Source organism: Ursus arctos, unplaced genomic scaffold (assembly GCF_023065955.2).
Source record: "Ursus arctos isolate Adak ecotype North America unplaced genomic scaffold, UrsArc2.0 scaffold_34, whole genome shotgun sequence".
Taxonomy (NCBI): Eukaryota; Metazoa; Chordata; class Mammalia; order Carnivora; family Ursidae; genus Ursus; species Ursus arctos.
Window position 1 is genome coordinate 11,744,845 of NW_026623030.1, and position 27,419 is coordinate 11,772,263.

The 27,419-nt window shown below is 54.3% G+C and overlaps 2 protein-coding genes across 3 annotated transcripts; both read left to right on the forward strand.

Moving 5' to 3' along the window:
• The first annotated feature begins 672 nt into the window (after positions 1 to 672).
• SEC14L2 (SEC14 like lipid binding 2) lies at positions 673 to 19,246 on the forward strand. Its single transcript, XM_026484815.4, has 12 exons — positions 673 to 831; positions 3,018 to 3,093; positions 7,303 to 7,346; positions 7,731 to 7,790; positions 8,070 to 8,258; positions 9,302 to 9,397; positions 9,524 to 9,584; positions 9,975 to 10,058; positions 12,718 to 12,824; positions 12,927 to 13,066; positions 13,216 to 13,385; positions 17,652 to 19,246. The coding sequence occupies exons 1-12, from the start codon at positions 778 to 780 to the stop codon at positions 17,780 to 17,782; spliced, it is 1,212 nt and encodes a 403-aa protein (XP_026340600.2). The 5' UTR covers positions 673 to 777; the 3' UTR covers positions 17,783 to 19,246.
• Positions 19,247 to 20,822: 1,576 nt separating this feature from the next.
• On the forward strand, positions 20,823 to 27,118 carry MTFP1 (mitochondrial fission process 1). Of its 2 annotated transcripts, none has more exons than XM_026484819.4 (4): positions 20,823 to 21,166; positions 22,125 to 22,252; positions 22,634 to 22,866; positions 23,533 to 23,837. In XM_026484819.4, exons 1-4 carry the CDS (start codon positions 21,100 to 21,102, stop codon positions 23,564 to 23,566), a joined length of 462 nt encoding a protein of 153 aa, XP_026340604.1. In that variant the 5' UTR covers positions 20,823 to 21,099; the 3' UTR covers positions 23,567 to 23,837. The 2 variants fall into 2 exon arrangements, with proteins under 2 accessions (XP_026340604.1, XP_026340603.1); XM_026484818.4 differs by lacking the exon at positions 23,533 to 23,837 and adding an exon at positions 23,844 to 27,118 and having other exon boundaries at positions 20,835 to 21,166.
• Positions 27,119 to 27,419: the final 301 nt, after the last annotated feature.

A 27,419-nucleotide genomic window follows, 5' to 3' on the forward strand; every position in this document is an offset into this window, starting at 1 on the left:
CCGGTCTTTTGACTCCCCGAAAGGAAGCACTCCTCCCTGCCGCCTGAGGGTGTGAGCACCTTAGAAGCAGCTCTAGGAGAGCCGAGGAGGTAGAAAGCAGACGTCAGGGCCCTGGGTGGGGAGACCCGGTCTGTGCTTCCTTGTCCCCTAGGCCTGCCGGCCTCGCAGGTGGAGAGGAAAGCCTGTCCACACCGAGAGGCCCCAAGCTGGGTTGGACCTCAACCCGTGGCAAACAGGAAAAGGGCAAGGGCCCCAGGGAGAATGGGCCAATACCACGGTCCATTGCAGGGTGATGGCTGGGCTTCAGGACTTGGCCCCCCACAGTGGCACGAGGCAAGCTCCCTCCCGTCTGGGGGAGTGAGGTTCTGCACTATGGGACCCCATCTCAGGAGAGCTCATCAGATAGCATCTAGATGGGGAAACTGAGGCCCAGGGAGCACAAGTGTCTCGTCCAAGGTCACAAGGCGAGCTAAGGATAAATTTGAGACTAGAACCGAGATTTCCTGACTTTCTAATGTCACTGGCTTCGGCCCGGGTGGGCACTCCTGCTCCCCTCCTGCCAGGGTCTCGGCCTTCAGGAGGACGGAGAGGGACGCGCCAGATGCTTCCGCGCCCAGCGCATCCCTCCCCACTCCACCCCTCGGGATCCTTTAAGAGGCGGGGCTTGGCCGCCAACCCCGCGGCCCGGGCAAAAGGCTGGGACTTTACTCCGGCGGCAGAGAACGAGCCCGTGCTCCATCAGCTGCCTCAACCGCCGCGCCCCGAGCTCGAGCCACGATGAGCGGCAGAGTCGGCGATCTGAGCCCCAAGCAGAAGGAGGCACTGGCCAAGGTGAGCCGCCACCCTAGCCCGGCCCCCGGTTGGGGCCGGGGCCTCGCCCTCCCGCGGCAGCGAGCCGGGAAGGGGCCGGACGGGGGGCGGGCGACAGTGCGGGACCGGCGGGCCGCGGAGGGAGCTGCGGCCGGCGGCACCTGGCGCCTCGCGCCCCTCGCGCCCCTCGCCCCCGCAGCCCGCCCCACCCTCGCTGCGCCCGTTGAGGAGGAGGACGGGGGGGTGGGGGAAGTTTGGCTCTACCCCAGCCTCAGCCCCGCGCGAGCCCTTGGCGGTGCCACCTGGGAAGAAGTGGTTGCTTAGAAGCCCTCGGAGGCAGCCGAGGGCACAAAGGCGATATTCATTCTCGAGACTGGCAGCCGGGCCCTGGGGGCAGGGGCAGGGGTAAGGCCCCGGGTTTCCTCCCATTTCCGGGAGGTTTTCCTCTTGCAGGGGCCCTGGCACCATGAACAGGGCCCTGACAGCTCCTTAGGATACTTGGAGAGCCCCTGCATGGGCACCAAGTCTCTCTGCGACCTTGGGCAAACCTGTCCTCTGTGTGCTCCTCGATGAAACGAAATGAGAAGTTGGAGCCCACGATGTCGAAGGGAGCACCTTCGCGTGTGAAGCCTGGGATCCTATGGGTGGCTCGTTGGGTTGAGGTTAGTTTGAGGCTCAGACTAGCGGTCCCCTGTCCTGCAGTCCAGGCCCCTCCCTGGCTGGCGGCTTGGGCAGATGCTCTTCAGGAGGCTAGGATGTAAGCCTGGCTTTCCTTGGTACCTGAGCAGAGGAGGAGGCAACAGTCTGAAGGCTGGACCCCCTGTCCACCAACTGAATCTACTCTTGGCTGCCCTTTAAGAGAGGGAGGGTTGGCTATACTTGGACCCAGAATTGATGGGGTCTGGTCTCAAGGTTGGGAGGTTCGGCAGCCAAGCAGTTCTCCATTGCTGGGGGGACAGATGTCTCCTGCCACGATGGTGGGGCTGAAGCACCAACCCCAAGAAGGCTTTGCCTCAGCCTGGGTCTCCCCCATCCCAGGGAGGCTGGATAGGGAGGTTTCGGGTTTTACTGCTGACCTGCAGGGGAAGTTAGGCAGAGGAGGGATTAGGTGGCGATTAAATGGGAAACCAGGGGCTGGGTAGGGTCCTCGGTGAGGGGTGGCTTCATGCCTGGGCCTGGGATGAGCAGTTTCCCTGGGAGTCTGGGAGCTGTCTGGGGGATGGGATGGGATGGGATGGGATGGCCTGAGTCCCCGGCTGACCTCGGCAAGAGGCAGAGGTGGCGGGTCCTCACTGGTCCCCTCTGCGGCTGCCCTGTAGGTCAGTGACTAGAGAAAGGTGAGGGACGGGGAGCAGGAGGCATGGGGACAGCATGTGGGGGTGTGCCCACCTACAGGGTAGTGAGCAATTGGAGGTGGATGCGGCCATCCCTTGGGGTCACTGTCCCTATCTCTTGCTTGGCACTCCCTGCACTTTCTCCCTTCCTGTTGGAACTGTTCCCTCCACCTGGTTTGCCCTCCTCCCTCCTCCTACTGCCTTTGAAGTCCTTCAAGCCCAACACAAATGTTTTTTTGAAGTCAGATGTGACCGCTGTCTTCCTGGGCCCATCACAATCAAACTCTTCTTTCCCTCTGCTCCCCCAGCACGTTGCTCACCAGCCCATTACTAAGGGGCAGAAGACAACAGTGGAAAGCATGCACGCTCTGGCCTCGGACAGACCGGGGTTTGCATCCCAGCTCTGTTGATTACTAGCTGTTCAACCTAAGGCATGTTACTTAGCCTCTCTGAGCTCTAATTTCTTCATCTGTAAAATGGGGACAGTAATACCTCTAGGGATTCTGAGTGAGGTATGAATACCGTAAGTGCCAAGTTCAGTGCTGGGCACACAAGGCATGCTTGGCGAACTGACAGCTTTGACTGTGGCACGTCCCCAAGTGTGTACTATCACAGTTAGCTGCGATCACCTATGGCCGCCCACCACGCTGGAGTGTGGAAATGCACACAGCCAGGCAGGGGTAGTGTGTTTCCCTTCCCACCTCCTCCTTGCTATCCCCGGAGACAAGAGTACACCATGCAGCCCACGTGCTCAGCCAGCGTCTGCAGAGTTGACCCCGTGTGGAAGAGGGGGCCGGCAGAGTCCCCATGGAGAGCCCCGGGCAGGGGGGTGGAGGGGGGACTTGCCACTCACCGTCCTACCTCTCCCTACAGTTTCGGGAGAATGTCCAGGACGTGCTGCCCACCCTGCCGAATCCAGATGACTATTTTCTCCTGCGCTGGCTCCGAGGTAAGGGAAGAGGAGCTGCGGGAGGCTGGGGCAGGGCCTTGTTCTGAGTAGCAGAATGGCACCCTCTGGAAACCCTGCCCCTGGCAATCTGAGAATCTGGAGAATTCAACCTTTAGAACCAAAAGGGCCCTGGGCCATTACATAACCTTGACCCTCCTCTTGGGTGCAATAACAACACTGAGGCTCAGAGAGGTGAAGTAACTTGCTCCAGGTCACACACAGCTTGAGCCACAGGCAGAGAGAAGAGTAGGGCTGGCGGGCTGACTCCCAGCCCAGTGTACTTTCCATCCATTTGATAAATCCACTCTACTGATGGGCTTGAGGCAGTGGGATGAGAAAAAGCCTAGGAAGTCAGAGGCAGAACCAAGTTTAGAACCAGAGTGCAGGCCCCTGGGAGAGGCTGGCCCCCTCTGTGGCCTTTTGGGGTGGCAGGCCAGCTGTTTAGGCAGCTTGCAGGAGGGGCAGAGTGCATGGGGGGGAGGGAAGGTGGAGGGCACTCCCCCTGACCTCCGTTGACAAGACTGCCCTCAAGCCAACACCCGGCTCCAGACCCCACGTTCTAGTTCCAGCTCTGCTCTGGCCTGGCTGTGGCACGTGGGCCAGGGGCACACGTCTGCTTTAGGATCCCCTCCAGTAGAACAGGACCAGACGGGGTGCCCTGCCTATTGCAAGATGTAACATGACAGAACTCTGCCCGCGCTAATGAAAGGTATGGCTTTCTATTAGCATCATGATGAGTCCGACTCAACCCCATGCCCCGACTCTGCAATCTCTCCTCTCTTTTTTGTCTTCTCCTCTCCTGTGGTTCGAGTCATGCGCCACCTTCTCTGGCTCCTGTGACATACTTTTTTTTTTTCTGTATAGGAACTTTATTACCAGCCACTGAAACAATAGAGAGAATTCCACTGCGTTAGGTTAGCAGAGACTCGGTTGTGCTGTAGAACCATAACCCCGAAGAGTAAAGTACACACCATGCCCAGTTATTTATTTATAGACACAGACACACACGTACATCCCCTGGGGGGTCTGGGGACAGGTGAAGGGATGTATTTTTCTTTTCTGCCCAGGCATGGAGCCCGCACACTCTGAGGGACTGCTGGTAGGCACCCCAGGGCAGGTGTAGCCAGGAAAGCCACGTTCGGCCCTCGAAGCGTGCCTCTGGAAGTGCCACTTGCCCCTTCCCCCCCAATGCTGTGACACTCCCCCCCCCCACTCAGATTGGGCAGAGGGGCAGTATGGGGGTGCAGTGGAGTCCGTCCAGGGCTGGAGGGTATTTTGGTCTAGAATCGGGTGGGGAGGCAGCGTGGGAAGGCTGTGCTGCCTTTTAAGAGCCGGCTGCAAGATGATCAAACACACCACCGAGCTGCTGGTAGGTAGAGACGTGTGGTTTCAGGGAGCTGAACAATAACACAGCTCTTTTATCTGAGAGGAGGCTGCCCGGGCTCCTGGCAGTTGGTTTCCCAGACGTTCCCAACTCCCCAGTCCTGGGATAACCCCTCTCTTTGCCAGAATTTCGAAGAGTATCATCATCCTCATTTGCTGGAAGAAAGAGTGGAGGCTCAGAGAGGGGAAGGCACATACCTGAAGGCACACAGCTAATGAGAACCAGAATCAGGGCGCAAACCTAGGGCCTCAGACTCCTGGGCCAGCATTCTCTCCAGTAAGCCACAGTGGCCCCACCCCCACCCCCCAAGCCAAGCACTGCCTTTTCAGACAGAAAGTGTCTCCTCAGTGCTTTACTTGTGCCTCACATTTCCTGGGCAGGAGCTCAGGCCTGGTCAGACTCCACTGTGAATTTCAATTAGGGTTTTTGTTGCCTTTTTTTTTTTTTTTTTTTAAAAGGAAACCTTTCCCCTCTCTACCTTTGATTCTGAAGGAAACCTTTTCAAAGTGCACGCCAACGGAATGTCTTTCTCTAACCTAGGTGTGAGCTCAGGCTTTCACTCTTGGTCCCTTCCCCTCACCTGGGTTGAGTTTTCTGCTGCTCCCCCCTCCCCCAAGCCCTGAGAGCAGTCACAGAAATCTGTACTGCTTCCCCCTGACTGGGGCTGAGCTTTGGGCTTCCCAGCAAGGAGGGTCCAGCCAGAGGAAAGCAAGGAGGCGGTAGAAACTGTGTGCTTGTCGGGGAGGTAGGGGGCAAAGCAGGTCTGAGTCTCTTTCTCCTCCAGGACTCGGAAGCGATCAAATCAGAACCCAGGACAGCTGCTCCTGGGTCATCTTCTCTGCCAGTGCCCTAGGCCAGGCTTTGATCTGCCCCTGACCAGGGCACAGGAGCCCTGGAGAGGCCTGACTCAGCAGGCATGGGGAGGCACCAGGCTGCGTACTGCCAAGGCCAAGGGGCAACTTGGGGAGGGCCCTCGAAGAAGACCCTGGGTGTTGGACCCTGGCAGATACAGGTGAACTGGAGAGCCGTCGGAGAGAAGGGGGCTCACACTTCACCACCACTCCTGTTCCTATGGAGGATTCCCACTTTCACAGACCAGCTGGGCTCCCCCATCGTGATAGTATGTTGCTTTGCATTTTTCATGTGTTTCTAGATCATTAGATGATTCAGTTGGAGATGTGCAGTATCTCGTCCAAGCTCAGACTGGGAGAAAGGGGAAGGGCTGAGATGCAGACCCACATTATACTCCTCTAATAGCTGCCCCTCACTGCCACGATGGTGCGTGAAAGGTCGCCATCAGAAGAAACTTCCTAAGAGTAAAGGCCGTTCGGTTCTACAAATGTGTGTCCAGCACCGATGGCGGATGTGGCATTGGTCAAATCTCTTGATGCACTCTTTGGGTGCAGGACAGCGGAGTGGATTTCGTGATAGCAGAGTCAGGGAATGTGCTTGGCCACGCCCAGAGATCAGTGATTAAGGGACCAGTGACAGTCCAGAGGGCAGCCTCTCTGGCCCAGGTTCCAGGGCCGTCAGCAGATCTCAGATGTCAATCAGATCCACAGAGGACATACGGCTGGGAGGGACAGTTCATAGGTCAGTTAGCAAAATTGGTCGGAGTCTGGATCTCAGAAACCCTTTAAAGGATGAAATGGAGCGAGCTGCCTGTAACAAGATGAAATCTGATAGGGAAGGACCCAGAAAACCACCTCACAGCATATGGGATGGAGGCTGAACAGCAGCACAGCTGAAAAGGATTGGGGCGGTTCAGTTGACTGTAAGCTCCATCTGAGTTAAGGGTGTGACGGTTGCCAAGAAAGTTCTTAGGTTTTATCGGAGAAGGGTAGGCAGCACGTGGGGCCGTGCCCCGTTCTGGAGAGCTCACTTGTGGCAGGGCACTGGCAGACTGGAAAACATACGAAGGGAAGTTCTGCAGATGGACTTGAAACCAGGCCGTGAGGAATGGTCAGAGGAAGGGTCCATGGATGGGCAACCTGACAGCCGAGGGCATGCTGGGGGCAGCACGGAATTCACCTGTACTGGAAAGCTTGTCCCATGGCTGAGGAAGGGACCCTGTTCTGGGAGTGTCTCGGCAGTGGATCTCCGCTCAGCGTAACAATGAGCGCTGAGTACAAATGGCAGCTCGGGTTATCTGGAAGCTGGTGGCTTTGGGGGGCAGTGAGGTCTTTGTGTTCAAGCTTGAGCAGGATGACTTGGTGTTGGTGCATAAAATGAAGAGTTGGCCCAGGTGAACTTTAATTCTGAAGCTCTCCAGCAACCCTGGGAGGAGGGCCCTCTGTGTCCCTTTAGGATATGCGTGGGTCCTTCGAAAATATGGCAGGGTTGACCAGAGGCTCGTCAACCCCTCTATCCTACTGGGATGTTCTGCCAGATCCACCCCGGATGACAGGGCAGCTGTGTTCATCTTTGAACTGTAGTTCACGTTCTCAGAACTGGATGTTAGACCATGAAGGAGATTAACTTCGTGTAAAGGGGAATGCTGAATGATAAGGGGGTCCAGGGTTCATGTTCCCTGGGAGAAAATAAGATCTTTCACTTCTTGCATCCACTAGGGTAAAATTCTTTTGTCCCTGACGTTATAAGGCTTCACCCACCTGTCCTGATCTTTGACCTGCTCTTCAGGGGCTGTGGTGTTCCAGAAGCCCCCAGCGGAAGTCCTCCTATTAAGCTTCTGCATGTGGGGTGATCTGGGATTCAGCTGGGGTGAAATTGGAGAGGAGCCAGCCTCAGCATGGGAACAGGGAAATCTCCCTGCCCTTGGATGCCCAGCCCGCTGGTCTAACCCTGACCACATTTCCCTGTTACAGCAAGAAACTTCGACCTGCAGAAGTCCGAGGCCATGCTCCGGAAGGTGAGCTCCGTCTGCCACTGTTGCCTTGGTTCCCACCCATCAGAATCACACTGGGCTTGGACTTCCTTTGCCCACCCTGCCCACCCAATCACGGCCTCTGGCTCGTGTGGCATATCTGAGTATTAGCTGGCCACTGTCGTTGCCTTATCCCTTTGGGACAAAGTGCATTCCCTTCCCTGGAAACACAGAAGTTTCATAATTCTGGGCCACTAAGAATTACAATCCATTCTGCCGCGATCTCTAAAACAGGCAGTGCCTTCTTTTCTAATCCCACCACGTGCCTTCTCATGGTGTACCTGAGACACGGTGTCACCTATTGCTAGATGCCTATAAGGGGTTCCATCACCCCCGCTTTTTTTAAAAGCCCTGACTGTATATTTGCAGCATGTGGAGTTCCGAAAGCAAAAGGATATCGACAGCATCACGAGCTGGCAGCCTCCAGAGGTGAGGACAAATGATCTCGCCCCACCCCAGTGTTAGTTGGGTCTGTTGCACCCACAGTCTGTGTCCCGAGTCTGTCGGACTGGGACCCTCAAGACAAAAGGTCTGACAATGCCAAGTGAGCCCTAATGGTTCCCCGAGTGGTATCCATGGGCACCCAGCGGGAAAGGCTGTGGAGGGGGAGGAGGGAGGATGAACCCATAGGAAGGCCCCGGGGTACAGGGAAGGCGTGGCCGCCCCCGGGGCCTGCTGACCAGCTGCCTCCTCTGTGTCTTTGCCCAGGTGGTCCAGCAGTATCTGTCAGGGGGCATGTGTGGCTATGACCTGGACGGCTGCCCCATCTGGTACGATGTCATTGGACCTCTGGATGCCAAGGGGCTTCTCCTCTCAGCCACCAAACAGGACTTGCTCAAGACCAAGATGCGGGACTGCGAGCGGCTCCTGCAGGAGTGTGCCCGCCAGACCGAAAAGGTGAGTGGGCTTAGCACGGTTCAGAATGAGCTCACTGCCGTGGACGTGGTCCAGCAGAAGCAGGCGTACGACCCAAAGGTTTAAGCACAGCTTCGGGGCTGAAGCCCAGATCCTTGGATTTCACGGATGAGTGAAATTTCCAAGTTTTAGGGACTGACCCATGTTGCCAGATTTTTCTTTTTTTTTTTCCAAGTAAGGACTTAAAAAAGAAAATTCACTGGCTACTATTGCCATAATTAACCTCCGAAACTAGAGGAATGGCCTAGTCTCAGGATAAAGGCCAGTCCTTTAAATCAAAGAAATTTAGCTTCATAAATAACACACTACGTTATCATTGCTTTTCTCATTCATTTGGGCACCGGTAAGATGTTTGTCGTTTTGTCGTGGACCGGCCTCTCCGTGGACAAGTATTTGGCTACCGCTGGTGTAGATGAGCTGAGAGTCTGTGCTTCTCTAACTCTGATTCAAAAAAAAAAAAAAAAAAGGACGGGTGATTCCGTCTCTGAGAGAAAGGCTAAAGAGAGAGCCAGAGCCACCCTGAACTTCTCTCCCGACTTCCTCTTTGCTTGTGTTGGGGATCCAGCGAAATGATATCATACATCTGGGAACACTTCAACACCGTCGTTCTTGAACATGCACTGGGAGCCTAGTGCGTGTAGAGACCCTGCAGGCTGGGGTTGCAGAGAAGCGTTAGCGGGCCACCCTTAAGGGCTTAGGTTGGACGGAGAGGCTCTGTGCCTGCGTACCGGACCAGTGGCCCCACGAGGCCCCACGGACTGAGTGCTACCAGGTGCTGCGCACAGAGGAAGAGGGAGGCCACCGGGTCAGACTGCAGAACAGAAGGGAGCTCAGATATAATCTAGATCCACCCAGTTGTTTACTGGGTGAGAACAGGGACCCCTCGGCAGGAAGAGTGAGTAGCCTAGGCCATAGTTCTGGCCCAGGGCTGATCATCTCGATTTGGAAAGTGGGGGGGAGGAAGCCTTCTGCAGCGCAGCAGCCCGCTGTGGCTTTCTGCTCCTCTGTCCCTCTGTCCCCTGCAGATGGGGAAGAAGGTGGAGACCATCACCCTGATTTACGACTGCGAGGGTCTTGGCCTCAAGCATCTCTGGAAGCCTGCGGTGGAGGCCTTTGGGGAGGTGAGAAGCAGGGGTGGGAGAGGGGGTGGGTCCCTCTGCTAGGACGCCCGGGGAATGTGGCGATGGGGGCCAAGTCTGGCCCGGAGGAGGCAGGGCCCGCTGGACTCAGTCACTTTGTTTCCACAGTTTCTTTGCATGTTTGAGGAAAATTACCCTGAAACGCTGAAGCGTCTTTTCGTTGTTAAAGGTAAGTTGGGGACTTTCTGTGATGAAGTCAAATGGGAAAGAGGGGCCACAAGTGTTCCTGGGACAGACTCAGGAGAGTAGAATGGGATGAGCCGGAGGAGGGGCTCTGAGGACCCCCGACGTAGGCAGACCAATTTACATTCACAAAGCTTTTAGGATTTATTGCCTCCTTGGAACCACTCAGACCGGTGACATAGGAAGGCTAGACCCGCCGTCCAGACAGGGAAGCCGGAAGTCAAGGCGGTGCCCATGCCAAGCCTCGCACCCTGGGCTGCCTGTGTGGGCTCCATGGCACTAGGGAACCTGTGACCCAACATGGGGCTGTGGAGAACACTGTCAGGGACAGAGTGCGCCTTGCTCCTGGTCTCACATCGCCTGGTGTCTGTTCCAGCCCCCAAGCTGTTTCCTGTGGCCTATAACCTCATCAAACCCTTCCTGAGTGAGGACACACGCAAGAAGATCATGGTCCTGGGGGGTGAGTAGCCCAGACTCTTCTCAATGCCCCTGGCTGGTCTGCTTTAGAAGGGGATAGCTTTAGAACTGTCTAGGGCCAAGACTTCCTCTGCTGGTTTGGGAGCAGTGGGATCTAGGAGCAAGTGGGGGCCGGGCTAGGGTCTTCCTTTCTGTTTTCACAAGGACTCTTTCTCTCAGACACTCTAGAAGAAAGTACTGAGCTCAGCACTGTAGATGCAAAGATGAACGAAACACCAGTCTTCTCCTCAGGGAGCTTACAGTGTAACAGGAGAGAGGCCTTTAGAGAGAAAGGGACAATACAGGCTAGAAAAGGTAGGAGAAATGGCAGAGGCGAAGTGCCTTGGAGGTCATAGGGGCAGAGGTCGCTTCCAGGTAGGGGCAGCTAGGAGTGGCCCCCTTCGATGCGCACCCACCGTGGGCCAGTCCTTGTGAGAGCTGTTGTGAGCCCCAGCCGGGCCCTGGCGGTAGGAATAGAGAGGAGAGGAGGGATTTGAGACTTACTTAGGAAGTAAAACAGCAGAACCCGATCGACTGGGCATGGGAAGGGAGGAAGAGGGATCTAGAATGACTTTCTGATGGCTGGCATGAGTGACTGAGTATTGCAACGACTCTGGTGTGATTAGTTCAGCTGGGGGTTAGAACCCTGACGTTGAGTTTGGGGAGTCTGAGGGATGTGCAGATGTTGGGGATACGTAAGCCTGAAGCTGAGGAGAGAACTGCGGTTTGGAAATTTGAGAGTTCTCAGTTATAGGCAGCCCCTAAAATCTTGAGAGGGAAGACTGCCCACGGAAGAGCAGAGACCGAACCCTGGGGACTGTCTGAGCTCAAGGGCAGGCGGAGCAAGAGGAGCCCACCCCGGAGAGCGGGGAGTGATTGATGAGCTTGGCAGGGACATGCACGACAGGGATTGGATATGCAGGGGAGCTGGGAGGACATCAAGGCACAAGGGGAAGCCAGCAAGGAAGATGCACGGCCTCCAAGCCAGCCAGGGACAGAGAGAGCGGGGTTTTGCCAGAGCATTAAGTGGAGTTGGTGGGAAGAAAAGGCCAGAAAGGTAGACTGGAACCTGGTGCATGTTAGGCTTGATGCCACCTATGGAGTTGACCGTGAGGGGTAGGTAACAGGGATGCTGGAGGTTTCTGAATGTTCACCATTAGGCAACACACGGAAAGTGGAGATCTTCCCGATGTGTATTAGTGAGGCTCTGGGAGTGGCGTGAAGCATTCTAGAAAGTTCAGAACTTCTGGGTTCTGGTCCTGACTCTGGAAGCAACACGTTCTGCTTCCCGTTGCCTCAGTTACTCCCTCTGTAAGATGGGAAGGGCCCCTCTGGCCTTATTCCAACTCCCCAGCTGAGCTGGGGGAAGAAATACAAAATCTGAGCAAAAGGCTCCGATGATTTTTGGCTTTGCTGCTGCTCCCACCCACCACAAGCATGAGCCGCTTGGGTTTCCTGGCAGCAGAGCGTGGAGGGGGTGCAGGCTGTTCTCCCGCCCACACCCGAAACCCTTTCAACCAAACCCTGCTCAGGCTCGGAAGCTACCAGATCTTCACCAGAGGAGGCAAGACGTTCATCTGGGCTGGTCAGGGGAGTTTAGGAAGCACAGATTACATACCCCCACGAGACCACAGACTCTGTGTTCCAGGAGTTGCACGGTCTCAGGACCCTAGAAATCGGAGGGCGGGAGACCCGGGCCAGCCTCCGTGGGCTTGCAGCTGGCCCCAGCAGCCGAGGACCCTGGGTCATACCCCCTGACTTGGAGCTGCCTCCTATTTATGGTCCACAGAGTCGGCACGGAAAGGTTTCCAGTATCAAAATATTGTGCTTGGCCGATACTGGTTTAGGAATTTGGAGTGGCGAAGTGGTTCTCAGCATCGGTTGCACTACAGTCAAACTCTCCTACTCAGGAAAGGGCAAGGTTGTTTAAAAAAAAAAAAAAAAAAAGCCGAGTCACCGGCAGCTAGACAGCCTGAAAAACAGAGCAGATGCGAAGTCGTGGCTGGCGTAAAGCCAAGGAAACCCCGTTTAAGGGGCCACTCGACAGTGGCGCAGTCGGCAAGTCACGACTGAGCACGATTACGTGTAGGTGAAAGCAGGGAATGAGACGTGGTCGGCCCCTCCTAGAATTCCGTCTGCCCAGGACAGGTCAGGGTGACTCAGGCCCTCCTGCTTGCCGCACACGCTGTTCCCTCCGCGTGGGATGCCCTTCCCTCTTTTCTTTGTTCCCTCTGATTGCACGCCAGGTATTTGTACCGCCTGCCTGGGAGTGATCATATACTCTCATACGAGTAGGGAGGTAACAGTTTACAGCACCTTCTCAAGTAGTTAGTTCACTTCACTCCCAACGTAGCCTTGCGGGGCAGGAGGAACCAGGCTCAGGATGAAATGACTTGACTTAAGGTTGCTCAGCTGGCCAGAGGCAATGGAGACAGGACTCTAGGTGGTCTGATTCTTAGTCCAGGGAAAGGGCAGTCCTCTAGATGATGCTTAGTCCTGAACCCCCTGCAGAGCTGTGCGCACATCGTGGGCTCCTAATGTCTGTGTTTTCTGTGCTGGGGCAGACGGGTTTTTCCTGCCCCTTTTGTGTTGACCTCCAGGGCTATGATGCAATCCTGCCTAGTGGTGATCCTTTTTTTCTCCTTCTTTCCCTCCACTGCCAGCAAACTGGAAGGAGGTTTTACTGAAATATATCAGCCCTGACCAGCTGCCTGTGGAGTATGGGGGCACCATGACTGATCCTGATGGAAACCCCAAGTGCAAATCCAAGGTACGGGCCGCGTCGTTCCCTGCAGAGCCCGGAGGGGCTAAGGATCACCAGGGAAGCCTGGCTCAAATGCACATTCCAGTTCACTCTGGGGTTTGCTTCTAGATCAACTATGGGGGTGACATTCCCAAGAAGTATTATGTGCGAGATCAGGTGAAACAGCAGTACGAGCACAGCGTGCAGATTTCTCGTGGCTCCTCCCACCAAGTGGAGTATGAGATCCTCTTCCCTGGCTGTGTCCTCAGGTAGTGTTCTGGACCCTGGGAGGCCACCTGTGCCTTTCAGCCATAGGTGCCAGTGGGCGGGCTGGGGCGGGAGAAGCCCCGGTGGCAGGACCCCCGGAGAGTGCACACGCAGACACGGTCACGTCTGAATGAGCGGGTGTCCCCCACAGGTGGCAATTCATGTCAGATGGCTCGGACATCGGTTTTGGGATTTTCCTGAAGACCAAGATGGGGGAGCGGCAGCGGGCAGGCGAGATGACGGAGGTGCTTTCCAGCCAGAGGTACAATGCCCACCTGGTCCCTGAGGATGGGACCCTCACCTGCAGCAATCCTGGCATCTGTAAGTACCTCTGTCTTGGCTTAAAGCCCCTGCCCTGGCTGTCTGCCTGTGAGGTCCCTCTTTCTCCATGGATTTAGGCTCTTGGACTGTAAGAACTAGACATGGGGCTCCATCTGTAAAACCTTCTCCTTACACCGATGAGGGAACGAGCCTAGGCTTGGAGAGGTGAAATCACCTGGGGGCCCAGCTGGTTAGCAGCGGGGTGGGACTCTGACCTGATACTTCCAGGTCGAGGTGAGTCACGGTGCTAAGTGATCACTGGGGTTCAGAACACCTGCCCTCTGGTCCAAGTTTAACTGGATCTGTGACTGTGACCATTCCCCGACATCAGAGAGGCAGAACTGATGGGCATGTGCAGGGATCCCAGGGTGAGCAGAATGCCGAAAAGCCCAGTCCTGACCCCCCTGAGCTTCACTAATCTCCACCTTGATCAAAAACCGGGTACAGGACATGAACAGGAAGTTTAGCCAGAAGTAGTAAGAATGGCAAACAGGCATTTGAAAGCGTTTTATCTCCCTCAAAGTCACGGTATTCATTAAAATTCCAACAATTCTACTTCTGGAAATTTATCCTACAGAAATGTTTACACAAAGACATAAAGATATAGGTACAAGGATGTTCCTAGCAGCCTGCGCAACTGGCAATAAACCAAATGGCCTTAAAAAGGTCTTGTTAAAAGAATTGTTGTCCATGTGTACAACGGAATACATTATACCTATTTGAGAGAATAAATTGACATTTAAAGTGTCTCATACGTGTTAAAAAAACAAAGAATGAAACATAGCATACGGTATACTCTCACCTTTTTTTTTTTTTAAGTATATACATTGAAAAGAATTCTGAGGAATGTATGCTAAATGTAACGGTGGTTATCTCTGGGATGGTAGGAAGCTTCTAGAAGGCTTTACTTTTTTATACTAGTTCTGCAACTAGGTTATTTTACAATGACCATGTACTACATCTGTAAGCAGAAAAAGCAGATACACACACAAAAAGCCCTTCAAACCTCCCGTTTCCTTTCTATCTGAGCCAATGTGCCAGGCGTGGAAAAGCAATGAGAGCAAGGGCTTTGTCATCGAGCTGACTTGGATTTGCGTACTGACTAGTCCTTAGGCGAGTGACTTAGCCTCTCCGAGCTTCAGTTTCCTGATTGCTACAGTGGGGATCAAATTCTCTACCTCATGGGGATACATGATGATTAAATGGGCAGCACTTAGCCTAGTGCCTGGGGTACAGCCAGCACTCCACACACTGTAGTCACCATTGTCATCATTAGGGCAAGACCTGTGCGGAGAGAAGGGCCATCCTGGAGATGGTGCTGAAGATGAGAGAAGCCCTGTGCCCCATTTCTAGGGTAGCATCACCAGGAGATATCGGAGCTAGCCCCAAGATGTCTCACACCATCACCCCAACCTCCAATGCTGTGTATTTCCCCACCTGCCAGGCAACCTTCGGTCTCGACCGCCCCTTCCTCACAGGTGCTCTGTGGCATGGCTCCCCAGGGAGGAGTGTTGTTAGCGAGCAAGCGGTCAGGCCCTTGGAGGAGAAGGCGTATTTCTGTGTGCTTCGGCAAGAACAAGGCCCAGCACACCAGCCCAGATACTATTATCCACAGAGCATATTTTGTATAGAAGCTTGAATTTTTAGAAAAGATTTTATTTATTTATTTGAGAGGGAGAGAGGGAGCAAGAACACGAGTAGGGCTTGGTAGGGGGGAGAGGCAGAGGGAGAGGGACAAGCAGACTCCCCACTGAGCAGAGAGCCCGACATGGGGCTCAATCCCAGGACACCAGGATCATGACCTGAGCTAAAGGCAAAGGCTTAATCAATTGAGCCACCCAGGCACCTCTAAGCTTGATTTTTTTTTTTTTTTTTTTTTTAATGAACAGAGGTATGGAAAAGAAGGGATGTTCTCTCTCCTGGAAAGTAGTTTGCGTACACACCAAAAGACAGAAGACATGAGGGAATCCTAGAGTCCTGGTCCAGATCTCTAGGCCATGGCCTATCCTAGAGACAATCAGGTCTGTCTCTGATGCCACAGAGGAAAGAGTGGAGTCCCAGACCATTTTCCAGCATTGCCCGTTACCGTCTATAGTATTCGAAGGACGCAGCCTGAGAAAGGACTGGGAACCTTACAGCATAATCAGGCTTAGGTTTGCAAACGCCAAATTTATGTTAGCTCTTCCTGGTTACATCCCCAGACGGAACATTTATCTGCCTGCAGGGCCTTGACTGGGAGTTGCTTCTTGTCCATTCCAAGGAGGATTAGAGGCAGGTCACAGCATCCACATCCCCTTCCCAGGTGTAAAGGCAATGAGGTGGGATCAGCTGTTGCCTGGAGCCGTGGCTCAGGTTAGACCTGAGCCCGGAGAGAACCCAGTGTGAGGTTACAAGCTCACCTGTGGGAGGGCAGTGCCCTTGAAGAACCAGGCGATTCCCTACAAAGTGGAACATAATCACCCAGTGGAGAAATTAAAACTCTGTGCCAGCCTCCAAAGCAAAAGCACATTAATCCTCCCCAGGCCATCTTGGTCCTGTGCTTAAGTAGGGAGAAAGAGAAACAAAGTCTGAATTGATTTCACTTATTTCCTCTCGACTAATATTTCCTGAGGGCCCGAGTGTAGAATATTCTATTAGGAAAGAAGAAGATTCAGCAGAATCGATCTGGACTTTGTGCACCAGGAGTGCATGGTGGTCTAGAAGACCCAGGAGAAATAAAAGGAAGCTAATTTAGAGGATGTATTTGTTTCCATATATAAATGAGATCACACCCATGTGCCTCTACTCTCCAGAACTGTGCCTTTCCCATTGGGAAACCCCGCCCACCGAGGGTCCATGAAGGGCTCCAGGGGATCTGAAGTGGTGTGCGTTCATCGGATCCTCAAGGGGGTCAGTTCCCCAACAAAAGTTGAGGAGCCCTAGCCTGGAGGATCTCTGGGGGGCTCTACAGGTCTGTCAGGACGTGATTAGTGTCAAAATGAACCATGCAATTCATGAACTCCACTTCCCCTGGGCCCGGGCTTCTGAGTAGCCCCTTCCTTGTTTCTGAGGGCAGAATATGCAAGGCAGAGCCATCTCGATCCTGGTGCTTGATCCAAGGAGCTCAGACCTCTCCTCCAGCATGGCTGATTCTGGTTGCTGGGGCTCTGTCATCCGGGGCAGTGAGGAAGGGTCCCTCTTTCCAGAGGGACTATTGGTTCTGAAAGACCTCTGGTGCAAAGAAAATTGATGAGTAATACTTCACACCATGAAGAAAGTGTGGGTGGTGTGTCTACCCAATGTCTAAACTATGCATTTTATCTAAGGGCAGGAAAGGAGAGAGGTGAAATCTCAGGATTCAATACCCATTTTTTTTTTTTGGCTTGTTTTATTTATTTATTATTTTTTTCTGGGAAAAGTGAGAGAAGACCAGGATAGGGAAAGGGCAGAGCCAGTGTTTTTGTTCTCACACTCTGTTCTCTTGAAGGGCTGTTTGACTGAAAGGGAACAAGTTCTCAAAAAGAAAAGGGTTAGATTAAAAGCAGTCTGTTCCTTGGCCAAGGCTTCAAAGCCTTTTCTGCCAACTCCATGCCCATTTGAGTTTTCCTAATCTTTCTGATTACAGACAGGGGTGCAGTGTGCATCTTTGTCCATTTCTCTCTCTGTGGGAGAAATTCCTGGTTCAAAAACTCTGTATATTTTCCCTTTGCCAGAAACTGAATGGGGCTTGTCTTTCCAGGGCCCAAGTCAGGCAGCAATGCAGGTCAGAGGGAAATTCCAGCTCCATCACTTCCTCACCGTGTGACACAGTGACCTCCTTTTTATACGCTATAAAGCAGGACTAATGCTGAACTCATAGAGTTCTTTTGAGCAATCATATAATAGTATGTATAGATTACCATCCCAGGGCTGAGACACCTAGGTAGCCATTGTTACCATTACTATTATTATTATGACAACTGCTGCTACTAATTCTGCTCCCCAGTTCAAGCCCTAACTCCTCTGAAAAGCCTTTTACATGATTTCAGTCATAGGGTCCTCTCCTTCCAAGCTGGGACAGATGTGGTTCTCTCTCTCACTCACCTGGCACTTGGCATGTTCTGTCTTATATTTCTTTCTCTCTGTGAATATCTTATCAACCCAGCTTGACTTAAGTTTCAGAAGGGGAGGAGCCACTGCTTATGCCGCCTTTGTCCTCATCACATACTCCACTGCCTTGTTCAGTCAACAAAAATCTCTGTCCTTTGTTAGAATTGCCCGAATGTCTGTTTTTCTGCCTGCCCTCAGATGTCCTGCGGTTTGACAACACCTACAGCTTCATTCATGCCAAGAAGGTCAGCTTCACTGTGGAGGTCCTGCTTCCAGACAAAGCCTCAGAAGAGAAGATGAAACAGCTGGGGGCAGACACCCCCAAGTAATGCCTCTTCCCACGGCAGGCGTGGCTCCCTCAGTGTCTCCCTGTCAGTTTCTGTCCCTCGTAGCAGTCATTTTCCCCGTACCCAGATGCCCAAAAAAGCTGGGCTACAAGAAAGACCTTGGGCTGGATTTGGGGAACTTTCATTTCAGAATTAGGAAGAGGGGGAGCAGCAAGAGAGGGTCTCCTTGCCTCTCAAATTACTCAGGAGTCCCCAGGGGCTGGGCACCATGATAGGATCTACCATCCTATAAGCTGTGCCAACTTCACCTGTCCAATGACAGCTGAGACAGGAAGGGGTGGGGGGGGGGAAGATGCAGGTGGCAGCAGGACAGAAATTAGAAAATGGGGGAGAGATTGAGACCTAACACTTAAGGGAAGCCAGCTGCAGGGGAGGAACTTGCTCCCAAGTGAAAATGTTAAGTCTAGGTCCTTATGAGGCGTAGCAAGGTAGGAGCTTGCTAGAGTTATGGTGGGGGTCAAAGGCTCTTCTAAACTTTCTGTCTCCAAGGGTGGGACCTTTTGGCTTTTCCCACCAGGTCTCAGGGATGGCCTGAGTCAGTATAGATCTTCCCACTCAGGGGTAGACAGGGAGGCCACCTTGAGGCTTCCGCAACTCTTGGGACCCACTGGCTGTCTCTTTAATTACTGATTGTCAGTGACTCATAGCTTCTCAGGACAGAGATTTGGTAGCCAGCCACTGTCCTCCAACGCAAAGCACAGGGAAATTACCTCGGGATCCCAGCTCCAGGATGGGCCAGGGAGCCTAAGGGGGGGAGTGAATCCTGAGGCTTCCACCCCCTCCCCTTTTTAGGGCTGCCAGTTACTCATCAAGTAACTCTCCATTTGAGCACCGCACACAAAAATGACAAGTGGGATTAAGACAGTAGATCTCAGCGAAGGCCTTTCCCAGTCTGAGTCTCCCACAGTGCGGGCCAGCCCGCTTCCTGACTGACCTCAGCAAGGCTTTGGCAGTCCTGTCTCTGTGGGAGGCGTAGGGCGGGTGCACTGGGTTCCTGGTGTCTGGCGGGAAGGCTGCCCGGGCAGGGGGCCAAAGGCCGGCCCAGCATCTGGGGGCAGCCACAAATAGCCTCACAGGCCCCCAGCCCCGCCGTCCACAGGGACAAGCAGGGATGGCCAAGGGGGCGCTCAGCCACCACGGACTGGAGGGCACGGACCCTGAGGGCAACCACAGCACGTAACCCAACGCCACGCCCCGCAAACGAACACTGGAAAGCGCCCCCCGGGCCCTCGCAGGTTCTTCTTTCCCTCCGAGAGCCAGGCGTCCTGGCCTAGCGCGGGGAGATGGTCTGGGGAAGCTAAGGGAGAAGGGACAGGGCTGGCGCGGACGGGAGCGGCCTGAGACTGCGCCGGCACCAGCCAGACCGCTTAGGAGGGGTCATCCCGACCTTGGTTTAGAGCGCTCTGTTAGGAAAATTAACCAATGAATAAAGCAACGTTCAGTGCACAGGGAATGGAAGTCAATGTCCACCGCCTCGCCCCTCGCTGCCCCTCACTCCGAATGACAACATTTACGCCTCCGTAGCATCACCTAGCTGCCAGTAGGTGGGGTGCATGCGCAGAAGCCACCTGCTGCCTCTCTCTGGCGCGCTTTCCCATGGGGCCCAACGGCCAGCTTGCTTCCCGATTGGTCCAGCCGATGGGCTGTCTTCTGCCATCTTTGTTAAGGGCACCAAGGGGTCTCCTGGCCGCCTTCAAGGTCTGGGCGGAGGCCCCGCCCCACTCGGTTTGTGGATACGCGCCGAAAGGTTCTAGCGCGCGGATCTGTGCGGGTGTAGGGAGAACGTGCCGCGCCTGCAGTGGGCATAGAGTGGGAGGGAAGCGGACGAGCGACGCTCACGTGGCGCTAGGGACCGTCTCCTAATTCCGCGCCAGCACTATCGGTGTTTCCGGGGTTGCAGAGTGCTTTTGGTCCCGAGCCCAGCTTTCTGCGAGGTCACCGCTGAGCCGGCTGCCCGACACGACCATACAACAACAGAGACGCTGAAAATGGAGTCCTTGATATTGAACCAAGGTCTTTATTTCCCCCACCTTTATTTGATGATAATAAAAAGCTAATTCTTTAAAATGCGCTCCTACTGGGTACCACGCAGCAACCCTGTGCTTGCGGCCCTGTGTGGTTGCAGAGATTCAAGGTAATAATACGTGCAAAGCGCTTAGAAGTGAGCCTTAACAAGTGAGCGCTCAGTAAACATGGGCTACCAGTGGGTTTTACAGACCTAGCCAATAGGTGACACAACTGGTATTTTGAACCCAGGACCACCTGTCTTTAATGGCTGCCTCTTCGCTGCCTGATACCTCCAAAATCCAAAGGATTCACAGCTTTAGTGAAGTGCAGTCATTGCTCACGTGAGTAAACTGAGGTCCAGCTGGGGAAGAGTTTCTTAGTAATCACTATCACCCAAGACCACTCATTCTGTTCTGCTCAGTTCCCTGATGTTTTGTTTTCCTTGCCTCATTCATTCATTCATTCATTCATTCATCCATTCTAGGTCCTGCCCCCAAGAATCTTGGTCTGGGGGTTATACCGATCCAGTTAGACCTCAGAGCTTGATAAATTAACATGGCACCTGGCAGGAAGGCACTCGAGTCCAAATATCCACCTCGCCCCTGTTCACTCCTCCAGCCTCATTAACTCAGCTCAACTTAAGAGCGCGAGATCTGGAGCCATGGCCTGGATTCAAACGCCCGCTTCACCTCTTAGCTGTATGACTCGGGAAAGTGACCGATTTGTGTGTGTGTGTGCCTCTATTTCCTCGTCTGTAAAATGGGGGTCCCAGGTGGGTGGGAGGCTTTAAGGAAGTAATCTGTCTAGTCTTTAGTCAATGGTCTGGCAACAGTAAACTTAATAAATGATTTCTTATAATCAATCCTTGCAACTGTCCCGGGAGTGAACACTGTGTTCCCCATTTAATAAATTAATAAAATGAGGTTACAGAGTACAGTCTCTTGCATGAGGTCACACAGCTATAAAATGTAACTAGGAAGTGTAGCATGCCGCATTTGAACCCCAGTCTCTTTGGCTCTAAAACCACAGTCAGTCGCGGGCAAGAATTGCGCCAACCACTCAACCCCAGAGAAAACGTGAAGAATATTAATCTGTAAAACCTGAGCCTGGGAGAGGGGCTTCGGTGCGCGGGGTAATTTGCAGACGCTCCCTGCCAGCAGGGACCGCACGACCTGTCCTTCAGCCCGGGACCTTCAGCCGGACCCGCCGCGGCAGACCGGAGCGATAGTGGAAGCTGAGGTTGTAAAGGCAGCAGGACCGGCTGCAGTGGCTCCTGCCGAGGCGGAAGCACCATGTCTGAGCCACCCCCGCGGGGTGCTGAGCGCGATCTTTTCCGGGACACGTGGGTACGGTACCTAGGTGAGTGGGGGGTGAGGGACACGGCGACCCCCCCCCCCCCATGTGGCTGGAGAGGCAAGGGTGGCCAGACGCCGGTCAGGGCCCTGGAGAAGGTGGAAGGATCATAGTTCTCATTCTGCATGGGCCAGAGGTGGCTCAGAGAGGGCTCGGGACTTGCCCAAGGTCACACAGCTCTGGTCGGCCCAGCCCTGCCCTCAGGGTCTGTGCCGATAGTCTCCAAGGTGTACGTTCCAGCGGGTCTAGGAGGAACCGGGTGAGTGGGCTGCCCTCTGGTATGTCTGGGCCCTGGCTGTGGAGTCGCTATCTGGACTCTCATACTGGCTCTGTTTGTTTGATCCTCGGTTTTCTTCTCGGCACATAGAGATGAACAGTGTCTCTCTCATGGGGTGGTAGTTGGAAGTGTAGAATGAGATACGGCACAGGAAAGACCTGGCACAGGGCGAGTGCCTCATCAGCAGACCTGCTCTTAGTCTCCGCATTAGTGCTCATGCTTCTAGAACCCAGACTGGGAAGACAAGGGAATGATTATTATGACTGTACTCAGCTCTCCCACAATGGCCGTAGAGTCGAGGTGGACTTCATGGGTGCCTTTCTATCGACGGGGAAAGGGAAGCTCAGAGAAATAAAATCACTTATCTAAGGTCACCCAGCTACTGCTTAGCAGGCTGGAATTAGGACTAGTGCCCCCTTGTGGAGCAAACCGTCCCCGCTCCTCACCACCAGAATTATTGTTACTATTATTGTTATTTTTTTAGAGAGACAGAGAGAGAGAAGGGGCAGAGGGAGCAGGAGAGAGAGAATCTTAAGCAGGCTCCATGCACAACTTGGAGCCCGTCGCAGGGCTCGATCTCATAAACGTGAGATCATGACCTAAGCCAAAATCAAGAGTCAGATGCTTAATGGACTGAGCCATCCAGCTGCCCACCGCCATTGGAATTAAATGTCTCCTCCCCAACAGGCTATGCCAATGAGGTGGGAGAGGCATTCCGCTCCCTGGTGCCAGCAGCTGTGGTGTGGCTGAGCTATGGTGTGTCCAGCTCCTACGTGCTGGCCGATGCCATTGACAAGGGCAAGAAGGCAGGAGCTGTGAGTGTTGGTTTGCCCCTCAACCCCTCACCCTAGTCCACTCCCTTTGTGATTCAGTCCACAGCCTGCGTATAGTAAAATCCCTGGTGGGACAGTCCAATCCCTACAACCTTGCCTGTTGCAGTCCATACTCCAGTCCTGTTTGTAGGGTAGCGCCCCCTGTCCCCAGCCCTGCATGTGACCTAGCCTGTACCCCAGTTCTGGATGTGAATGAGTCCACCCTCAGCCCTGAATTGGTACAGTCCAGAGCCCGACAGTAGTGTGGTTCTGTCCCCACCACCCCACTGGCCACTTCCCTCCCCTGGTCCAGCCTCATGCCCCTGGTCCACAGGGTGTCCCACCTCTGCCCCTGCTGGATTAATGATCTCTTGTCCCTACCAGGTACCGAGCTCTGAAGCAGGCCGCAGCACCAGGGTGACTGTGGCTGTGGTGGACACTTTCGTGTGGCAGGCCCTGGCTTCTGTGGCTATCCCAGGCTTCACTATCAACCGCGTGTGTGCTGCCTCTCTCTACATCCTGGGCACTGCCACCCGCTGGCCGCTGTCTGTCCGCAAGTGGACCACCACTGCACTGGGGCTTCTGGTCATCCCTGTCATCATCCACCCCATTGACAGGTGGGTACCCCTTCCAGCCTCAGGGGTCATCCACTCTATAGGTGGAGATAAGCGCTGAGAGGTGGGGGCTGTCCCCACTTTGCACAGAACAATAGCAGCAGAGGCAGGGCTGGCAGCCAGGGCTTCTGAGAGAGAAAGGACAGTCTGTGCCTGTGTTCGGGCAGGTACTTTGGCAGTAAAGGTATGGGCAGTACCTTGAGGGTATGGGACACAGGACTGATAAATTCTAGAAAGAAAACCTAGTGTTACAGAACAGCCCAAGGCAGGCAGAAACAGGTACACATTGGAGGAGATGGATTTGGGGAGATTTTGGTGACAGAAGCCCAACTGAAACTGAGTTAAATAAAATAGGAATGAATTATTTCATGAAACTGAAAAGTCCAGAGTTATTCTGCTTCGGGCATGGCTGGATCAAGGCACCCAAATGATGTCATTAGGGGTCTTGGTTTCTGCATCCTGCTGCCCTTCTTCCCACACCACCCCATGTTGGCTTCACTCACTTTCCCCACGTGGGAGCAGAGATGGCCTCCAGCAGCTCCTAGCTTCTTTCCCACCAGCTTAGCAAGCCCATAGGAAGCTTCTCATAGTTGACAAAAAAAATCCCAAGGAGGGCTGATCGGTCTATTCTGGACTGAGCACCCGCCTTGAGCCAATTTCTCTTTTCAGACTGGCCACACTTGGGTCATGTTCCTGCTCTTAGAACCAGAGAATGGGGCCAACGCAACCAGACCAACACAGAGTGGGAAGAGCAGTCCTCTCCCAAGGGAGCACAGCTGACCCAAAGGCCCTAAGGGAGCCTTTTACCCTCTGTGTGCCTCAGTTTCCCCAACCGAATAAAGAAAAGGGTGATGTCTGCCACCTGGATGGCACTTGTGTCCTGCATCTAGGAGTCCCTTCCCTAGCCCTGACCTCCGACCTCCCTTTCCCCCCTCTAGCTCCCAGTGGTCACTTGCTCACCACTGTCCACCACCCCACAGGTCAGTGGACTTCCTCCTGGACTCCAGCCTGCGTAAGCTCTACCCGTCAGTGGAGAAGCCCAGCTCCTCCTGACCCCACCCTGGTACCTGGCCTGTGAATTGGCCCACTCCCTGCTCTGGTCCAACTTTCTCCTGCCATGGGTTGTGGACGCCTGGCTCCCTGGGGTCTGAGGCCCTGGCGTCTGAGTCTGTTTGCACCAGATGGAAACTGAGAGACAAAGGCCTCAAGGAGCAGCAGATGCCGTGACTCACAGAAAAGGGAGACCTGATCCCCATCTGCTTCCATGGAATCTGTGACACTGAGGGCAGTGGACCTGTCTTTTGACAGGAAAGTAACACCCTCCCGTGGAGGATAAGCAGACTGAAGCCCGGACAGGGCAAGGAATCGAGCCAAGGTCACTTAGCAAGCTGGGGACCCGGGAGTCCCAGTGGCTTGGCCCCATGGCAGTGTGGCTGGACCGACGAGCAGCAGACACTCAGAGAAATGCAAGAGCGCAGTCTCGGGCAGCCTAAGGACTGGTTCTCCAGCCAGCCCATCCCTGGTGCGGGACCTGCTTGGGCCTGGCTGGAAGGCAGGACAGCCCCCGGCCCAATAAATCCTCAAGAAGTTGAGTTCTCTTCTCCTTTTCTCTTGGGGATGAGCAGGGGTGTGTGGTGGGGAGCAGGCCCAGGGGCCCTCAGAGGTGAAGGCTGACTTCTCCGGCCACGCATGGCTCACGGTACGTCAGGTACCTCCTTACCCACCAACGCTCCCTGCAGATGCCTGGGATCCCACCCTGGGCGCTGCCAGCCTCCTTTGGGCATTGACCTCTCTGCAAGCCTCCTGAAGCACCGTCCCCTTTGGAAGGGATACCACCTGAGCCTGAAGGTGCCTGAGATGAAGACAGCCACTGTGTGACTATCATGGGGGACTCCCAGGAGAAGACTCAGGAGCCTTGGGGACAAGGGAGTGACCCAGGAGGCTGTCCCCGGGAGCACTGAAGGGGGCATTCCTCCGTGATGCTGGGCCAGCCCCTTTTTTGGCTGCTAACAACTCGGAGGGGTAGAGAGATGGGGAAAGGGCTTTGGGATATGGGGCACAGGGCAGACACAGGCTTAGGTCCTGGTCACTCAGCCCTGCCCCAAGCCACAAATCCGTTCTAGCCGAGACCCTGGCCATGCCCCTCGCAGCCGGGGTGCAGACTTGGGGGCTAGCCCCTCCCCAGAGAGACCCCCTGCACTTGGATGGGGAGTTAACAGGGGCCGAGGGACCACGCAGGACTGCTGGTGAGACAGGATGGGGGTTCAGGCTGTGGCTCATGCTCTGGGGGAGTCTCTAGCTACAGGGTGAGTCTGATGGCTGGGGGTCTCTGGTGGTGGGCCTTTCTCATCCCACAGCAGCTGGGTTCCTTTCCCAGGCCCCCCTTGACCTCTGCCCAGTCTGCTGCTCCCTCCAGCTCCCTGAAATGCTCTGAGCCCCCTTCCAGGCCCCTCTCCAGTCCCGCACCTCCCCATCTCCCCACCAGGGTCGACCATACCCGCATCCCTATGACATCTGGGCTCTGCCACCAGTTCCCTGCTCACTTAGTCCCTACCTTCCACCCTCTGGGATCCCCCTAAAACTGGGAGCTGCCGGCCAGAGTCAGGCTTCTGTGTTTTCGGGCTCAGCACTCGGCCCTGCCACACCCTTGTGCTCTTCCCTGTCACCTGTCTCCTAGCCTCTCCCGTCCCACCCCATACTGTTCCTCAACGGGAAGTACTTAACTCTTGGCCAACCTTGAGCATACTTCAGAACCAGCCCCGATGCCCCTTCCGTGTTGCCCCTCGGCTCTGTCCTGCCCCATCTCCGTCCCCAACCTCCCTCTAGGTGGGGACTTCTGGATGAGCCCTGTGTGTGCCTGCTGTGAGGTTACCTGCCCAGACCCCTGATCACCCCATCGAAGAACCCTGGCAGGTTGGAGGCTCCTGGTTTTAGAAGTGGGGGTTAGCGGTAGGTTCTGAGGCAAAGGAGGCAGTTGGCCCAAGGAGGCACTCACAGTATTGGGGGGATGGTCCTATGGAAGGTACTGTCGTGCTCCCCGACTCAGGGTATCTTTTGATCAATAGAACCAAGGAGGAATCTGGCCTCTGGAGAGCTTCCTACTATGTGTGACCTCAGGCAAATGTTTGACCTCTGGGCCTCAGTTTCCCCTAGTATAAAGTGAGAACATTAGCTTGATCTGCCACATTTGAGCTTCTAGTCTAATCTTTATTAAACAGATACTCGGAGACCCATTCAGCTCCAGTCATACAACTCTGGTAAGTGCCTTTCCCAGAGAAGGCTCTTGGTCACTGACGTCATGGTGTAAGCATGTTCTCTCCTTGCCTTGGGACAAATAGCTTCATTTTCTCTCAACTTTCAGCATCAGGGAGGAGATGCCAGAAGGTTCGAGGTGTCTACAGGTTGGGTGGGTGGATGGCTCTACGCCTTCTGGTGGGTTATCTTTGTCTTCCGTCTGTCTCTGAGAAGCCCACTGAGGAGAGTTCCCACCCGATGATCTGGTCCTTTGAATTGAGTCAGGCTTCTGACTCCAGGGGGCACAGAGGTGAGTGAGGGAGCCCTTTTCCAGAGCCTGGGCCCTTTTTGGGGTCCCCTTCCCAGTGGGAGACACTGGGGCCCCAGGTTCAGGGGCCCCCTGGCGATCCCAGCAGAACCCGGTTCTGGCTTCTTCCCTTCCCCCCTCCCCCCACTTGGCCCCTGTTCGTGGCCTGCCAGGGTAAAGCCTGAAACCGCAGGCAAGTTAGCTGTGACCTCACTCACCCCATCACTGTGAAAGCCATTCCCCCCTCTGAGCCTCCTCATCCTGAAGAGGGCTAACTGCCGTCCACTATATATTGTTCATAAACGCTACCCTTTGTTGTCTGGCAGCTTCTCTTTTTTTCTGAAATGACCTCGTGATTCTCCCAAGAATCCTGTGCGGTACCCCAATGTTTATGGCAATGTCCACAGTAGCCAAACTATGGAAAGAGCCCAGATGTCCATCGACAGATGAATGGAGGAAGAAGACGTAGTATAGATACACAGTGGAATATTACTCAGCCATCAAAACATTGAGATCTGAGGGGCGCCTGGGTAGCGCAGTCGTTAAGCGTCTGCCTTCAGCTCAGGGCGTGATCCCAGAGTCCTGGGATCGAGCCCCACATCGGGCTCCTCCACTGGGAGCCTGCTTCTTCCTCTCCCACTCCCCCTGCTTGTGTTCCCTCTCTCGCTGGCTGTCTCTCTGTCAAACAAATAAATAAATAATCTTAAAAAAAAATTGAGATCTTAGCATTTGCAACAACGTGGATGGAACTAGAGGGTATTATGCTAAGCAAAATAAGTCAATCAGAAAAAGACAATTATCATATGATTTCACTCATATGTGGAATTTAAGAAACCCAACAAGATCACAGGGGAAAAGAGGGAAAAATAAGACGAAATCAAAGAGGGAGAGAAACCATAAGAGACTCTTAACTATAGGAAACACACAGGGTTGCTGGAGGGGGGTGGTGGAGGGATGGGGTAAGTGGGTGATGGGCATTAAGGAGGGCACTTGATGTAATGAGCACTGGGTGTTA

Bases quoted from the DNA above. Each gene is read 5' to 3' on its own strand.
- SEC14L2 (XM_026484815.4), top strand. From the start codon at position 778: ATGAGCGGCAGAGTCGGCGATCTGAGCCCCAAGCAGAAGGAGGCACTG. The intron at 3,094-7,302 runs GTAAGGGAAGAG...TCCCTGTTACAG, and splicing joins TCTCCTGCGCTGGCTCCGAG to CAAGAAACTTCGACCTGCAG. The intron at 13,386-17,651 runs GTAAGTACCTCT...GCCTGCCCTCAG, and splicing joins CTGCAGCAATCCTGGCATCT to ATGTCCTGCGGTTTGACAAC.
- MTFP1 (XM_026484818.4), top strand. From the start codon at position 21,100: ATGTCTGAGCCACCCCCGCGGGGTGCTGAGCGCGATCTTTTCCGGGAC. The intron at 21,167-22,124 runs GTGAGTGGGGGG...CCTCCCCAACAG, and splicing joins CACGTGGGTACGGTACCTAG to GCTATGCCAATGAGGTGGGA. The intron at 22,253-22,633 runs GTGAGTGTTGGT...TGTCCCTACCAG, and splicing joins AGGGCAAGAAGGCAGGAGCT to GTACCGAGCTCTGAAGCAGG.